The sequence below is a fragment of the Sinocyclocheilus grahami genome, unplaced genomic scaffold (genome assembly GCF_001515645.1).
Source record: "Sinocyclocheilus grahami isolate Dianchi unplaced genomic scaffold, SAMN03320097.WGS_v1.1 scaffold351.1, whole genome shotgun sequence".
Lineage (NCBI taxonomy): Eukaryota > Metazoa > Chordata > Actinopteri > Cypriniformes > Cyprinidae > Sinocyclocheilus > Sinocyclocheilus grahami.
Genome location: NW_015505530.1, coordinates 347,325 through 365,563, shown reverse-complemented (window position 1 = coordinate 365,563; position 18,239 = coordinate 347,325). Strand labels below are relative to the sequence as shown.

General features: G+C 36.2%; 1 protein-coding gene across 1 annotated transcript; it reads right to left on the bottom strand.

Moving 5' to 3' along the window:
• Window positions 1–469: 469 nt before the first annotated feature.
• On the bottom strand, window positions 470–14,475 carry LOC107548616 (synaptotagmin-14-like). Its single transcript, XM_016229374.1, has 6 exons — window positions 13,755–14,475; window positions 12,111–12,335; window positions 6,549–6,820; window positions 4,797–5,246; window positions 4,335–4,524; window positions 470–1,592 (listed from the first exon to the last, which is right to left on the bottom strand). The coding sequence occupies exons 1-6, from the start codon at window positions 14,314–14,316 to the stop codon at window positions 1,279–1,281; spliced, it is 2,013 nt and encodes a 670-aa protein (XP_016084860.1). The 5' UTR covers window positions 14,317–14,475; the 3' UTR covers window positions 470–1,278.
• Between the last annotated feature and the right edge of the window lie 3,764 nt (window positions 14,476–18,239).

Sequence of the window (18,239 nt, the reverse complement as noted above, 5' to 3'; positions counted from 1 at the left end):
TTCATCGGGAATGGTGTTTTAAATCCCATTTGTCATTGCATCGACAGAACATTACTGTCTGTTGGTGCAGACACTAATATAGTTGTTATGGTTATTGTTATAGTTATCATTCTTTGTGCCTTTTTTACAGTTGTGAAAACATTGTGGTCAATATTGTATAATTCAATTATCACCAATTTTGTATTGACATTATATTACGTTTTTTAGAATTATTAGGTATTATTTAAGGGATTTCTTCTATAATGTATAGTTAAAATATAATAGATAAAAAATTTATAAGGAAATGCTTTACAGAGTTTTCATGTACAGTAGATAAAGAGATTTATAATGCGTTTCATATTATGATTGTATATGTCAAACAAATAATTTATCTAGTTTCACATAATCATACTTTCATTATAAGGTATTATTATCTTAAAAGTGTTATAAATATATTATTATATATAATATTATTATATTTAGGTGTTTCTAGAAAAGTATAGGTAAAACAATCCTTATTGGCTGTTAATGTTATATTGAGAATGAATTATCTATTTGTTTTGTGGTGTGTTTCTGATTGTTAATTATTAAATTCAGAATGAGGGAAGTAAAATAGCTGACACATAACGCTGGATGACAGGCTGTATGTGGTGAAACCTGAATTGGCACTACATTTCAAAGTGGAATGAACTAAATCACATATTAGAACAAGATCTAGACAATCTGATCACATGTTGAGGAACCCAGCCATTCATATAGATACATCTGTCAGAGTTCCTATTAAAAAGCCTCAGAATGGCATCTAGTGAACCTGACAGTAATTGTACCCCTGTACTACTTTGTTAGGTCAGAGTAATGTAATCTTAGGACACCAGTTATAATCTGAGCCATGATATTTAACTCATCTCACCTCTGCAGATCTTTCATGTCTGGAACCTACTCATATATTTGTTGGTTTTTTCTCTCTTACTGTGCCTAAAACACCACAACCCCATTAGAACAATCTTAAGCAGAACAAAAACAGAAAAAATAAATATCTAAATAAACATAAAACTCTGTCTCATTAGTGTTTCCTCCATTAATGGTGTGGCATCTCTAACCCTGTTCTCACAATTTCCTCTAACCCATTTCCTATAAAGCATTGGGAAGGAGAGCAGATTACATCCCCAGAACTACTCGTGTTTCTCATAATGCACTGCAGTGAGGGCCAGCTCTATCATCTTGGGCCTGTTCGAGGGCTTGACCTGCTCTCTGTCCCCCACGCCATTACACACATCATTGCCATCACTTATTGATATTCTAGGACTCCAAAAGACTGTGCCATCGACACACCTGTTGTCCTTTCGATTCCTTCATCTGTGTCCAGTGTGTCAGCTCCTCCTCCCCAGAGCTGTTCAGCCCCAGAGAGATCCATCCAATCATCTCCTTCCGTTTCATGCTGCGCTTGTTGTAGACCGACAGGATGAGTGTGACGTCGGAGAGCTGGAACAGAGCGACTTGGAACACGAAGGTCTCCTTGTAGGTGGGGTTGGGTTGGCCTCGGCAAATGGACGTCTTACACTTTGACATCTCTTGACCCATTGAGTTCAGTAGAGTCAGCTTTACATAAGTGTCTGAAACAGGATGAAACAGGATGTCAGTCAGGCAACATTTCATACTATGACCAGTAGTCCTAAAACTTTTACGATCAAATCAGTCAAGACTAAATTTGATTTGACCATGAGAAATTTGAAATGACTTTCCTCAGCACTTGCTTACAATGATTTTCCCAATCAGTATTTTGATTTTTTTCTTTAAAATATATTTTTTAAATATACATTTTAATATTGTCTAATATTAAAAAAGAAAATACATAATAATATAATATAATTAATATAATATATAACAATATCATTTATTTTTACCCAATTGGGAAATTGTTTTATATGTTAATTTCACAGCGTTTTGTTAGATTTATTCTTAAAAACAAGAAAACTCAGTGTTAGTGACAAGATATAGAAAGTATAGTTTTATAAAATAACTATATCTTGTTTTAAGGCTGTTTAGACATTTCTTTTAACTGCAAAACAAGACAATAATTCAAATTTGAAAAATTAAAAATAAATAAATAAATAAATAAAATAAAAATAAAACAAAAGTTTTCAGCTGGGAAAAATTACAAAAAGATAATACTATTACAAAAACCGTAGGTTCGGAAGTTAAATTAAGTAACAGGATATAACATTTTCAACGCTACGGTTCCAGCCTGGCAACGCTTCAGTCTCTCAATTTATCTGAAAAGCAATTGATTATTCCATTCATTAATACAGGATGAAATTTATTGGTTGAAAATGGGCCATTCAGTTTCTTTTTTGCATTAACGCTCGGCACGAATCAATGCTCACTGATTAATAATTGAGTCCCGCATCACTCATCTGTCTTCTCCTTTCAGAACCTTTTGAACTGTGACTCTACAGATGCATTCAGAGCAGACTCTGCGGTAGCTCGAGGCCTTTCACCGGGTTTAATTTAGAATGCAGTTGAACTCCTCTGAGCATGCTTTCTGCTGCCCTGCCTGAATACACTACAATACAACAGACGTTAGTATTCTCTGTGTCTTTGTGTCAGGGCGACGGTTCTGTTCCACGAGTCATCGAGTGCGGGCTTCCTGTGGAGTCATCCTGCTGCGTTTTCAAGAAAATGTTTCACTCTCCTCTATTTTTCCAACTTATAGAAGAGCCGAGCTAAAGAAGCGCTGATTTCAGAGATGAGAACACAGACTCATACCTGGCACTGAGGAAATCATCTCCAGCTCCTCAAGCTGAATGTGAAAGGATTTCATTAACCGTTAAGGAGGGTTGATTAGACACTGTGATGCAGTTATTCAGGAATCTGAACACTTCCTTTCACAGCCACAGAAATCAACTTCTAGTAGTCTACAATATGTCACATTACCTAAAATCCTGGTCATCCTTTTTGCAACTTTTGTATCCTAAATATGACTAATACTATCAAATTATTATTATTTTAATATTATTATAAAATAGTAATAATACTATCAAATTATTATTATTTGATTATTATTATTATTAATAATAATAAAATATAATAATAAAGATTTATTAAATTAATCATAATAATAATAATAGAAAAAATAATCCAAATATAAAAGTGTTTTAAACATATTTAATTGATATCTTAAGTTAACAGTGAGATCCCCAAAAACATATTTTGTAAAAAAAAAAAAAAAAAAAAATTCCACTCTCCAAACACAGAAGAATCACATGGCAACAAGTCTACAAAGATTTCTACATCTTTCTGGCAACTACCAGTCACATGACAGGAAATATTCAAATGATCCAAGCAAATGATCTAGTAAATGTGTTTAAACAATCCAAACATTAAAGAAAAAGACACATGGTTAGGGGACACATGCAAACATCACTATAGAGGATAGAAAATAACAGCATACCATCCAACATAATGTCTAAAATAACAGCGTTTTAACCTTCTCCATGGATGAAGACCGAATGGATAACATATTTCACACGTTTTCTAAATCTTCCTCCTGTATTGAGTTTTACACTAATTTGCACTCAAATTTTCCAGAAGGTCAAACCTTCAGTATCCATGTAGAAGTGCTCGCCAGTCTAAAAACAAGGATCGATGATGAAGAGAGGACACATGAAAACAGAAAGATGGATGAACAGCGTCCGATGCTGATAAAGGTAGCTAGCCACAGAAAACTCACCTCGGATTATGTACACCTGCCCACCTATCAAGTGCTTTAGACAACAGAACAAACCATCTGACAACAGGAGAGGAGTGACAGCAAGAGCAGAGGGGATCGGCAGACATCAGGGAGAAAGAGAGAGAATATCAACAACAGCAGGAGAAAAAGAGCGGGTCAGAAGGTCTGAAGGTTCAATGACATCCCATTAGGTCAGCTGTAACGTGTTCATAAAGCACACTGCATCACTTCAGGTTAAGGGCCAATGCATAAGAAAAACATGCAGCCTTCATCACCATTTCATAACGCTATCTGAAACTACAAGGTGAATGTCGTTTAATGACATGATGGTATTTATGAGCAGTTATGAGTGCTTTCTGAAGGCTCTTATATTGTGCTCTTTGACTGAAGTGTGACGGAAGCTTTGGGAAGGTTTGTTTAAGGCAGCATTTATCAGAAGGGTGACAGAAAATTATGGAGAGAGAAAGAAAGAGGGAGCACCTTTGAGGTCAAAAGGTGAGAGATGACACTATTTGATCCTGCAAACCTTATATAAGATGATACAGGAAACACAAGACTGATCTGATGGTGAAGTGCTCTGGAATGGCAATCTAAAGTAATCATGTTAAACAGATTTTGGACTCACTGGGAGGTTTATTTGCTGCCAGGTTTTTAAAGTGGCTTCCTTTGATGACCTCTACAGAGAGACGTCCCGTAGTGGCATTGTACACAAGCCCCAGCAGGATCTCCGGAGCCGACCCCTGACCAGCAGATGGGAACGACGAGGCTGTCTCGCTGCACGATACGTCTGACATGCTTGCCTGAGAGTCACTGCCCTGGGACACACATAATCTTTGTTTAACACACACACACACACATATATATATACATATATATATACAGTATATATATATATATATATATATATATATATATATATATATATATATATAATTTATCTAAAACAATATCTATAAAAATATATATACATATATTTTTAAATATCTTTTTGTGCATTATGCTGATAATTGAAAAAAAAATTATTAAATTAGAAAGAAGCATTTTTAGTAGTTTACATCTTATGGACATAACATTTTATCACACTCACAGGTATGTTGCAGCAGGGGTCCAGTATGATGGGGACTGACATCTTGCCTTGCAGGTTGAGTTTGGTGAGGTAGAACACCTTCTCCCCAAGAGCCTTCTCCTTCTTCATCCTGCGGATGCTGTACAAGCGGAACCGGACGGCATAGTTCCCGATCATCTCCGACTCGATATGGCTGAAGTGAAATGTCTCTGTGAAGACAGGGCAGGGGCCACGCTGGATGATGGTTTTCGCCCTCTGTTTTTTGGTGGGCAGCAGCACCAGATGCACCTGCCAGGAGATGTTACCCACCCGTTTGAGAGAAGGAATGTCCGTCAGCGCTGTTATCGTGATGGACAGACACTGGTCAGACGAATCGTAGTTGAAGATGACGTCGAGAGTTCCATACTGAGCAAGAGGCTCAGGATCATAACCTTTGGGAAGCTGAGCCGCCGATCCACGTGCAGACAGATTCTACAGAGATGATTGATAGAAAAAATAATAGATTTAGAGGGAGTAACAGTTACCATCTGAGGCTTGAGGTAGTGCATGTCAAGTAGATGAATATGGTACCTGTGCAGGAGTTTACATTTATACGGGCTCTTATATGACCGCTTTAAATCTTAAAAACACATATTCGATGATGTATGAAAACATTTTCAATGATTGATGGCTACGACAAGATTTTTATTGCTGTCATTCATATAACAAAGTTAGACAGGGGATGTGGCTCAGTACGTTCACTGCTGCATCACACTGCTGTAAACATATAAATTATTACGGAGGTGTCTACAGCACATGCATATTAAATTATGAAGTCGTTAGTGCATGCATCTGTGTTTGTATGCATGTGATCTTATTCTTAAGGTAATGAAACCATTAAGTACCAAAGCTAATTACACATGACAACAATGCCCTAAAAACAGAGTTGAACTAAACTAAAAAAGACCAATCTAAATGAGCTTCTCACTATAAAACAGTTTGAATGTTTTTGAATAAATGTCTTTTTAAAGTGGGGTGTTGAGGGAATTTAGAATATGACTTAGACAAAAAGTATTAATATGTTTGATATTTTGTATGTAACAATGAATTTAGCCCAGATCACGGTGGAAGAGAATCACCATTTACATGTCTAAATTTGATCAGTCCAAATGCACAGATCATTTGCTTTAAACTGAAATTTCATTCACCATGTACTCACCCTTATATCTGTTGAAAAAAAAACGTATTAATGTGCTATGCTTTTAAATATTATTTTAAAATAAAAAATAAAATGTTTTTTAAATTATATATACAATATATATATATATATATAAAATATCTTAAAATATGTATTAAAATAACTTAATAAAATATTTCAAAATTCTATATATTATATAGAATTATTTTTTATTTCACACACACACACACACACATACATATATATAAATATAAATTTGTACGTACTTAAACTATATATTAATTATAAATTACATTTGGTCTTTGTTTTTTATTATTTTCATATATTATTAATATTTATAAATAATAATTTTTACAATAAAATTTGCATAAACATTTATTTAGACTATATTTATACTATAAAACAAATTTACGCAATAATCGTTTTTAGAATATTCTTTGGTCATGTCTAATCTCACCTAGGGTCACCAAGTGAGTTGAACTGCCACTGGAGCTGCCTTAAACAAAATAGGTCCATGAGACCCCTGGTGATGTGGAACTTTCATCTTTGCAGTAAGTGATTTGTGCATATACAGATTTCTTTGCTGAAACACACACCTCTGGGCTGAGTACAGCAGTGCTGTCGCTGGGAACATCTTCTTCATAGCCCTTGTTAAGGAAACTCTCTGTTTCCTGTGCTCCGCTGACCTCACTTGGAGATTTTCCATAGCTGTGTCTGGGGCTCTCACTCCCATGGGAAAGGTCACATTTGGCATCGCCCAGGTCCGAGGGTGTGCACGACATACGTGGTGACCCATCCTCATCCTGATAGGGTGGAGGCTGCAGCTCATCCAGTGGTGGAGTCCGTCTCATCCTCTGGATACAGTTTACTGATGAGGAGGAAAGTCAGAGGTCCATTTAGTGCCATTTAGGCCAGTGTTCTCAGGCAATATTTAAAAGCAAAAATGTGGGACAGGAAATGGCAAATATCATCTTAAATAATTTAGAAAGTGCATTAATTGGAGTAACTTTGAGTTCAGCTTTATGCAAACGGCAGAGTGAAGGATCGTGATCTCAGTAACTCAATGTCATTCATTCTCACATGAGACTGAACCTGCAGCCTTAGTGTTTTTATGAGACCAGATAGATATCTATTAGGCTTGTAATTTATGAAACAGCTTGTTATATGGCATTCAAAGCTCTCTAAAGAAAGCCTAAAACAAGAATGGTTATTTGAAACTCTCAGCTTAATTCAAGAAAGGTCAGACCCTGATTTTACACACAGTGTAATAAGACTATCCCTTACACCTGCATCTTCATAAATCATTCAGTTGTCCTCCAAGAGCTACACACTGCTGCGTACGTGTATGCATATGATTAAATTAAACAAATCAGTGTGTTTCATCATGTCAAATAAAGAAAATTAGAGGATATGCTGATGCTGCTAGTGGCTCTGTGAGAATCTGAAATTGAGATGAATGGCAAAAACGTGGCCTGATTTACCTGCATTCACCATACAAGTTAAACTGCTCTGTAAAGAGAATGAACCAATTGGCTGTTGCCATAGTAACATGCTGCTGGTCAGGACAGGAAGATTTAGCGATCTCATAAATACTGCGCATTCTCTCTCTCTCTCTCTCTCACACACACACAGACATGCTTCTGTTGGAGTGTGGCTGGGATAACTGGTTCTGACTATTAGGAAGAGACATTGCTGATGCTGTGAATTTTCAAGTGGGGGATTAGTTATTAATTAACTAATTATTAGCAAAATAATTGTAAACTAATAATAATAATAAAATAATAATGGCATTTGTTATTAGAATAACAATAATAATTATAATAATGCATTATTATTAGCAATGTTCATAATAATACAAAAATAATCAACTGTTTTTGCATTTTCACTTTTAAAATTATGTTGATAATACAATTTGTAATGGAAATTATTATTATTATTATTATTATTAATGCTTTAATGACAGCATGCATTTGAGCTGTTTGTGCAAATCCAAATGCTGATACATATTCTCCAGCATGATTTGAGAATAATCCAAAGAGAATCTTGTGCTTCAGTGGAAGCAAGAACATCTGGAGTTCACACGAACAATGTCACAAATTTACTTATGACCTAGAAATAGAGCAGAATCAGAAATATTACTTCTTCATTTTGCATCACAACATTTCTTTGTTTTTACACATTTCATAATCCTGAAACAGAGAAGCATCAAGATATGGCAGTACAAAAGATGGAAACATCGCTAAAATTCACTTTTAATGAGGAAGGAGGAAAGAAATATCACTATGATTAAGATGATGGAGGAGCATGTCCGCTTGCCTTCTGTGTCTCAATGCTGAAGGACGTCTTTGATCATAAACACTAGTATTTTCAACCTCAGGCTATGAACAAGAGCAAGAGAAATGTGTGCCCTATATCTCAATGATGTTTTGAGCAACTCTCATGTCAGACATTTCTCATGTTTCAATTTGATCTGAATGCCAGAATATATGCCATAACTATAATATTACGTATCATCAGGACTTCACTGAGCGATTAGTAACAAGACATTTACGGCTCAGTTAACTTGATTTTCCCAAGCAGCTTGCTATGAATGGGAAAGCTAATGCTTTAGCAAGGTTTTATAAGGCTCTTTGGTTCTAACAGCAAACACTCAGCTCATTTGTTATGCATGAGTGTGTAAGAATAAGTTTGTGTGCACAGTATACGTTTGTGTGTGTTTTTATATGTTTGTGAGCATTCAAGCAATATGTAAATGTGTGTTAGCTCCACATGTATTATACAGATGGCCTGAGGCTACAGCATCTTCCGCCTCCAGGAAAACAGCGCATGAGAAAAGCATGCAGCTCTATCTGTCTCTCTGTGCAGTAGTTCACAGAAACAGAGGGGGAAATCAAAGAGACATATCCACCAGCTTCCTGCTTTTTTCTTTCTGACAGCGCTTCCCTTTGACACATTTTCCTTCTTTCTCTTCATAGCCATCTGTAATCTCTCTACTGTGTTTACTCTACTCTAAGGTGACCAGATTTCTGAAATGAAAAGCGGGGACATTTCCTAGTTCAGTGATCAAAATATCATTGAAATCTCACTTGTGATTATCTACTAATTAAAAAACAGGGACAATATATTTGTGTATGTTTTCCATATATTAATATCCTAATTAATATATACAATGATGTTTGAGGATCAAACTAATCTTAGTTTATTAATTAGCCTACAATTCACCAGAAAGCACACTATGAAAAGTAAATAGTAACTACTGCAAAAAGTAAACAGATCAAAATAGGATTATAGCAAAATTATGACTTTACAAAAACATTAAAAATAAAACAATAAATATGAGAACATATGATAAATGAAACCGTATTTAACAAATATTTTTAAACATTTTCTGACAGTATTTAAAGGTGACATATCATGAAAATCTGACTTTTCCAGGTTTTAAGTGCTATAATCAGGTCCCCAGTGCATCTACCAACCAAGGAAACGTGAAAAAGATGAACCCAGTAACTTTGTTTTGGGAAGCTTTTTTCTGCAAGTGTCTGAGAAAACGAGCGCGTCTGACTTCGCTCCCTTGGTGACGTGGCAAAGTGATCTCATTATAATATTACCACCCCTTAATCTGTAGGTTTACACCCACAGCGCCTTTATTGTGTTTTCGCAAGTGACAACGGTGTACCAGCTCTAATATTATGGCGAAAGTTTGAGCAAAACTTACTAACTGTTCTGTCTTTGGCTGCACAGACGAGCACAGAACACTATTTAGAGTCCCAGCCTCAGAGGAGACAACAGAGCAGTGGATTTATTGATTTATTTACTGCTGCTGCCACACAGATCTAAAATAAACATGCGATTTATTTCCCAGCTGTTTACCTTCATAGACATAACCAACTGTTTTTGTAACTCATGTGTGTTTTTAATGTAAACTTGTGTGTGAATGAGAACTTAGTTTAGTACTCACATGCTGTGGCAGCCGCTTTCTGTACGTGTGCTTCACATGTGTGCTCTCAGAAAACCATATATCAGAAGTTTAAACTAATATGGTTTAAAACACATGATTTCATCGTGATAAACATGATAATCAGAACCAAAACAGATGTTTTTTAGCAGGTACGAGCTGTAATGGTTCAGCTCTATTCTGGAAGAGGATGCGGGGAGCAGCAGCTCATTTGCATTTAAAGAGACATGCCCGAAAAACAGCGTGTTTCTGCTTCCACTCAAAATAGCATTTTCAAAATGCTATAATAAATGATCTGTTGAGTATTTTGAGCTGAAACTTCACAGACACATTCTGAGAACACCAGAGACTGATATTACATATTGTAAAAAGGGGCATAATATGTCTCAGAGTCCTTTAACATTTTCACATTTTCAACTGTGAGTATAAAGTAGCCTAATCACAACTTTTTTCAATTATTTTTTCCAAGTTCTTTTATGTTTATGCTTTTGGAAATGGATCTTTACCAGTGGGGGTGCTATAGTTAGTATGTGACTACCTTGAAACCAGTAACACTGTCTCTTTTGATAATTTATGATAATAGCACTCTGCTCTCCTCAAAGTTAGTAATGGCACGGGACTAGTAATCAGTATAGCTTGCAGTGCCCTCTGCTGGTGAAAGTAATCATTGTTTTGAACGTGCTGTAAAACGGAGAGGCTGCTCACTGCAGAGCATATGGGTGGAGACAGACGTCCAGCAAGGAGGAGCGAATATAATTAGTGCCTAATGGGTGGAGCTACAATATCCAACCACACCCTAACCCTATCCCTCCACCCCATTAGACATCCAGATAGGAGGAGCTGGAAGTCATTTGACTCTGCAGTGAGTATCACTGGGTAAAACGGGGACATTTTTTTTTTTCCGGGGACAGTCCCGGTTTTTGGTGTCCTGCCCCCGGAAAACGGGGACGTCTGGTCGCCCTACTTTACTCTGAGTATCTTCAATGATTCCAGCAGACAACTGAAATAGGCAATTGGAAGTACAAAAAATAACCCTAATCATGTCCATTACAGATGATCATTTTACAGCCATTTATCTGTTGGATATAAAAGCAGAGACCACAATCTTCCTCTAAAACACAGAATAACACGATAATCTCCCTTTCCGCAAGGAGCAGAACAGAACCAAGAACTCTCTTACTCTGTTTTCTCATCTTTCTGTGTGAGTTAAACTAGTGTGTTGTGGAAGAAAGTGTGTTTGTGTATAAGAAAGTAAAAAAATAGTTTGTTCTTCCAAAACTGTCCTGATTCATTTGATATGTCATGATCTAAACCTTTGCTCTCTGTAAGAATAACTCCTGCCAGAGAAAGAGCAACCCACAGTTATTTTGATTGAAAACAGGTTTCATTCATATTTTTCTACTTTGTCTGTTACTGACAGTTCTTAAAAAAACTAAACAAAACAAATTCTGAGTCACGCCAAAAATCCCAGTGAAAAACAAACGTCCCTCAGCAGGAGAGTTGTAGTTGAGTAGCGCCATCTAGTGTAATGAAAAACAGTTTTATTTGGGTTCCATTTTATTTGCTTTGCCCATTCATTCCAGATGTCAAATTCAAAACATATACACTACCTTTCAAACGTTTAGGGTCAGTAAGATTTTTTTTAAATCAATACTTTTATTCAGCAAAGGCACATTACATTGATCAAAAGTGACATTAAAGACTGTTTTCAATATTGATAATAATCAAGAAAAGTATAGAAATAAAATCAAGAAATATTTCTTGAGCACCAAATCAGCATATTAGAATGTTTCTGAAGGATTGCGTGACACTGAAGACTGGAGTAATGCTGAAAATTCAGCTTTGCCATAGCATTTTAAAATATATTAAAACAGAAAACAGGTATTTTAAATTGTAATAATATTTCACAATATTTTTGTTTTACTATATTTTTGGTCAAATAAATGCAGCCTTGGTGAGCAAAAGAAACTTCTTTCAAAAGCATAAAAAAAAAAATCTTAAAGACCCAAAACATTTCAATGGTAGTGTATAAAAATTCAGCAACCCATTTTAGCACACAGAGTTTGCTATTCGACCATGGTATACTTGAAGCTAATTTGGATCACAACAAATGTGACCCCCCCCCCCATAATTTAATCACTATCCCATATAAATGTCACATGAGCTGTGAGAAAGCAGTTTTTTGAGTGAGGTGTAAATTTACCATCATCTGCTGAGGCCTCGCTGCTGTAACCATCATATTCAGCTGCTAAGGGGCAGTATTTCTGCCGTGTGTCCCAGCCATAGCCCTTCTGGTGGCGTGAGTTAGTCCCCGCTGAACCACCCCGGAGACCCTGTGATCGAGACACGGCCTCCTGGTACTGGCCAATCACCTCATCATCACTATCTGACGACGAGCAGTGATAGTCTGCATTCACATAACTCTTATCTGAGACAGACAACGAGGAAAGAAAGAGGGACAATTTAAGAACAATATGAATAAGCATTTGTACTTTGAGCACAAGAAGAAATCATTTGAGGCAGTCAAATGTTCACCTTTTGTCAACAACCCATTTAAACATTGTAACACTGGTCACCAAATAAAGGCAACAAAAGAAGAGAAAATGAAGAGAAAATCTGCAATAAAATAATAATATGACTTGATAAATATACTTTTGTAATAAAGACGACAGGAAATAGTGCAATAAAGATCTATATATAATGTATAACTTAAATTCCTAAATAAACTAGGGGAATTCAAGAGCATTGCCATACTGCAAACACTTGGGTTGTTTTGACCCAGCGGTTGGGTTCAAAACAACCCAACCGCTGGGTCAAAACAACCCAATAGCTGGGTTTGTCCCTTTTTAACCCAGCGCTGGGTTAAAAAGGGACAAACAGATTTTTAACACCTCTAATCTTCAGCACAAACACTAGAGGGCGATATAGTTTAACAATTAAAAACATTCTCACATAATAAGGATGGTAGCACGCAGGTAATTAATACAGTATGTCTTTTTTTTTTTTTTTTTTTACAAAAATGATCAATTAACATCTGTAGAAATTCAGTTTGAGAGGCCAAGAGAGGCCATGCATTAATAATTAATGCTGAAGAAGGAAAACCAAATCCCCTGTATTTTTTTACACCGAAAGAGGAATAAAAGAGAGACAAAAAAAGCATAAAACAAAGGGTTACACTTTACTTGAAGGGGTGTGCATAAGACTGACATGACACCTTCATAATCATGACATGACACCTACATAATTATGACATGACACATATCATGAATATGAAGGTTTTTTATGCATGTTTATGACAACTGTCATTAAGTGTCATTTGCTCAGTTATGTAATTTTTAGTGCAAAGCTGACATTGTTTGAGATGTCTTTGTTATGGGCTAGATGGTAGCACCCAGGTAATTAATACAGTATGTTTTTTTTTTTTTTTTTTTTTACAAAAATGATCAATTAACATCTGTAGAAATTCAGTTTGAGAGGCCAAGAGAGGCCATGCATTAATAATTAATGCTGAAGAAGGAAAACCAAATCCCCTGTATTTTTTTTACACCGAAAGAGGAATAAAAGAGAGACAAAAAAAGCATAAAACAAAGATATATATTAAGAGTCAGCAACTGTAGAGAGTTCAAGTCTTCCAATAGAGATAAAAGGGAGGGAAAGCAAAGCAGAATTTTGACCGCAGCAGAGATCATTCCCACTGGATGAAAAGATCAGACAGACCAGATCAGTTTCAAAGAGTCCAGGTGGATTTTAAAGACAGAAAAGATGGTGGCTCCCTTTTTTGAGACACAGTCATCCAGTGAAGTTAAGATAACTGGGGAAAAGTCAACAACCAGCCTCATCCTCTCACCTTCAGCACGTCTCTCACTATTACTAGATTTCTTCTCCCCATAACCATCTGCTGGGCTTCTAGATGTTTTTAGTTTAGTGGACCTAGTTCTTTCTTTAACACAGGATCCATTTTGTTGTAGTGCAGAAGGTGAATCGGCACCATTTTGCACTTTGAACATTTCTTTCAGAGTGTCAGGTGCCTGTGAGAGGTCGCTTTCTGTAGAGAAGGTCTTGGTGGAGAGCACTGAACCGGTGTTGCTGCCTGTAGTCTGAGGCTCAGGGTTCTTCTCTAGGTCAGATGCAGCCTGGGTCTGGATTTCAGTTCTACCCAGAAAAGGATATCTTCCCTGGGCCTGCCGTGCTGCAGCCTCCTTCTCTTCTGCCTCTTTCCTACGAATCCTCTTCAGCTCCTTAGCCTGAACTTTGTGGATGATGGTGTTGACATGCTCAGCGAGTTCTCCGCTCACCGTGAATGTGACATCACTCAGTGCATAAGCCAGGTCGTCAACCTTTTCTGACACCGATTCCAACATGGCGGACACAGAGGGGAGACTTTGCTGGAAGCTTTTAAAAAATGCCATGCTGCCATGAATGGCAGGTTTGATTGGTCAATTTATGATTGCTCCAAAATGTCCAACTTCCCAGGCCAGTATTAAATTTATCATCGATGGAATGCTAATTTCAAAATCCTCAATAAACAAGCTGGGCATTGGATCATGTAGACTGCTCAAAACCTACAGTTAAAAACTACTTCAAATGGAAAAAACATTTTAAACAAAAATGATCTGAGCACCTAAAAGAAAGAAAAAACAAAAAGGAAACAAATGATCTTTAAATAACACAATTTCCATATTCATAAAGCAACTCAATTACAGTACACAAAATATCCTAGGAGGTGAGATATCCCAGCATGCTCTGACTCAAACAACTGCTACACAGGTGAGGCGAGTCAGAGAGGTCAAATCTCCCATAATCATGACAGTAATTTATGCTTTTCTAAAATCAGCCACAAACCACACACACAGACTGAACCAGAAATGAGCCAAATTGCCTTTGAGCACAATCAGATGTGTGTATATTACGATGTATAATTGTAATTATGTATAATGATTGTAGTTTATGCAGCTGTAATGTATGCAGCAGATGGTTCAGGGAAATACTGGCACCAGGTTCAGAGTTTTCGTCCAGCAAATTTACTCTACTAGAGTCTGATAAATCTGGCAGCGAACATAAGGAGATGTTCCCCTGTGACAGAGGGCAAAGGAGTTCTGTTCATATTTTTTCAGGGAGTAAAGTTGAATACCCTTTATCATAATAGTGCTGAAGAGGGTGTCCTGCTTTTTGGCATAATTCTTAAATGACCTCTCTTCCACTTCGTGGCCAGCATCCCTACAGGACCTCAGAGCCGAGATGTGAAAAATATGAAATCTTAATATTTCACAATATTATCAAATAAATGCAGCCTTGGTGAGCATTAGAGACTTTTACAAACATTAAACAATCATACACATCCCAAACTTCTGAAAGGATCAGGAATATAAACAGTAAATGTTCATTGCAGGTAATATTCACATTCAGCATTGTTGTGCTCTGCTGTTCATGCAACCCTAACAAAACAAATATGCAATTTTTTACATTACAACTTGCCAGTTAATGAAGAACCACTGCACTATGCTACAACATTACAATTTCATGTTTAGTACACAGCCATGTTTATTGTGCTTTGTCATAGACTCGCCAAGTCAAATAAGTGCAAACATACTTATCCAGTAAATGTCATTCTGATTATGCCACTGATTCCGATGCTGGGCAGAGTTATGTAAAGCGCTGTGTGTGGGCAGCTCAGTGATGCCTGGATCCAGAACCTGTCTGTAGGATGTGTGTGTGCATGTGGGCATTAAGTGCCCCTGTCAACAGTATAAGTGTGTAGGTGTGATTGAGTGCTTCATGGTTTAAACAAAAGGTATATGAGTGGCTTTGGAAAATAAATCGCTGCATATTTCAGATGAAAAAAAAACCGTGACTTCTATTTATGAAATTGCGAATTACAGCAAATTGCGTGATTAAAGTACTAAGCCGCTGCAATGGAGCAGCTCTAATGCTATTAAATGAAAGATTATGTAGGCTACCATAGAGAGAGAGAGAAAAAAATGAACAGTGAAAGTAACAAAAACTTGTAAAATACATTTTAATGGGCATAATTAAGTGTGAAATTAACAGAAGGATAAACAGTCAAACCAAAAATTATTCAGAGACCAGATATAATTTTTGATATTTTTTTACTAGTGGGTGTAGGACATTATAGTTCATTTATGTAAAGTGAGGATAGCAAAATAAACTGTGATACATTATACCCAAAAATTCTTCATACAGTGGACTACCAGAAAAATTTATACAAATTTGGGACCAAAAATTATTCAGACCAAGTGTGGGAAAAAATTGAAGTGACAGCATGCCCAGGAGACTATATGCTGTCATTAAGGCTAAGGGTCACCCGACAAAGTATTGATAGTTGTGTAAATATTGACAGCTGTATGAATAATTTTTGATTTATTGTAATCCGTTACATACCTTTCTATCAAAGTTATCTGACATTATCAAGCTGAATTTGTTCTGACACAGTTTAACTCTGAGTTCTTGTCATATTTTATTACCATTTTCTAAACTTTAGTGAATAAACTGTGATAACGTGAGAAATGTTGAAGGTGTCTGAATAAATTTTGGTTTGATTGTATCTATTTGATCAATGAAGTTAACCAACTAACATTATACATACTATTTTGGTTTCTGTACCCAATATTTTAAAAATGTACAAATGCAATGAAAATATTGGTATCAGTACTCGGTATCAGCAAGTACCAAAAATAAAAGTATCGGTATCGGGCAAGTACTGGAAAAGTTTTTGTATCTCATTTTCTTTAATGCATTTTTTGTATAATTGTTTTATTTAATCTTATTAAGTGCTTTGAGATGCTACTTTTTAAAGGTGCTATAGAAAATTAAATAAAAAATATAGAAAAGTTTATTATTATTATAATTATTATTATTATTCTCACACAAATACATCGCTTAGCTTCATAAGGCTTTTATTAACCACCAGAGTAATTTTATGATGCATGGATGCATTTTTTGGGCTTCAAAATCTCGACCCCCATTCACTGCCATTATAAAGCTTGGAAGAGCCAGGACATTTTTTAATATAACTCTGATTGTATTCGTCTGAAAGAAGAAAGTTATACAGTATACACCTAGGATGGCTTGAGGGTGAGTAAATCGTGGGGCAATTTTCACTTTGGGTGAACTATCCCTTTAAGTGTCCAAATACAGGGGTCACTGTTTATTATAAACACACAATTGCAGAAAAACAGCCACAAACCTGCTGGCTCTGTGCTCTTTCTGTACTGGTCAAGGCTGGACAGCTGGTTGGCACTCTCAAGGGATAGTTTGTTATTGAGGTAAAGAAAGAGTACAATCACAAGAAAGATGAACACACCAATGCCAGACAGGAACCCCAGAGCCTCAGGAGACACTGTAGAGAGAAAAAGAGAGATTTATTTATTACTCCAATAAGGTACATTGAAAATGAGACGGAATGAGGCAGGTAGAAGAATTTCTGTGACTTTTTCATGACCTTGATTTTTCATTACCTGATTTTACTTAAGGTAACACTTTATTTTAAGGTGTCCTTGTTACACGTTACATGTACTTACTATTATAATAACAATACATTATGCATAATTACATGCAAGTAACCCTAAGCCAAACCCTAATCCTAACCATATAGTAAGTACATGTAGTTAATTAATATTACTCAGTACTTAAATGTATAATTACACTGTAACAAGGACACCTTAAAATAAAGTGTAACCTAACTTAATATCTGATTCAAACCAAATTTGGTTGCTGTTACTTTTTACTTTCCTTGAATTGTCCAGGTCTGGAGATTCAAATTTTAAAAAAATTGAAGTTTTCTGTGACAATGAGAACATATTAATCAACATATTAAAAATATTAATATTAATCAATCACAGATCAGTTTAAGCAGTACTTAAAAATAAACGTAAAGACATTAGTCTAGACATTACTGAGAGAAAGAGACCAGCCATGCAGAAACAGAGCAAGAAGAAATATTCACAGTGGGTGCAAAGGGTTTGACCTGACCACCTTCCTTCATTCATCAAAAACCACAGAGATGAAATAATGTAAATGCAAGACTATATCTGCTATGTGGCCACATATTTCAGGATGACAGAGGGAAATTACCCAATTCCAGTCGGTTGGTTTCCCACTTAGAGAATAAATAAACTTACCAGCAATGATTTCTGCACTGAACTGTATCACAGCTTTGTGCAAGTGTGAATTAGATTTGAAAGCTTCTCTCTCTCTCACACACACACACACACACACACACACACACACACACACACACACACACACACACACACACACACACACACACACACACAACACACACAAACTAACAAAGAGAGAGACACATAGACAC

Bases quoted from the DNA above. Each gene is read 5' to 3' on its own strand.
- LOC107548616 (XM_016229374.1), bottom strand. From the start codon at position 14,316: ATGGCATTTTTTAAAAGCTTCCAGCAAAGTCTCCCCTCTGTGTCCGCC. The intron at 12,336-13,754 runs GTGAGAGGATGA...TGTCTGTCTCAG, and splicing joins TAGTGAGAGACGTGCTGAAG to ATAAGAGTTATGTGAATGCA. The intron at 5,247-6,548 runs GTGTGTGTTTCA...TCATCTCTGTAG, and splicing joins CTGCTGTACTCAGCCCAGAG to AATCTGTCTGCACGTGGATC.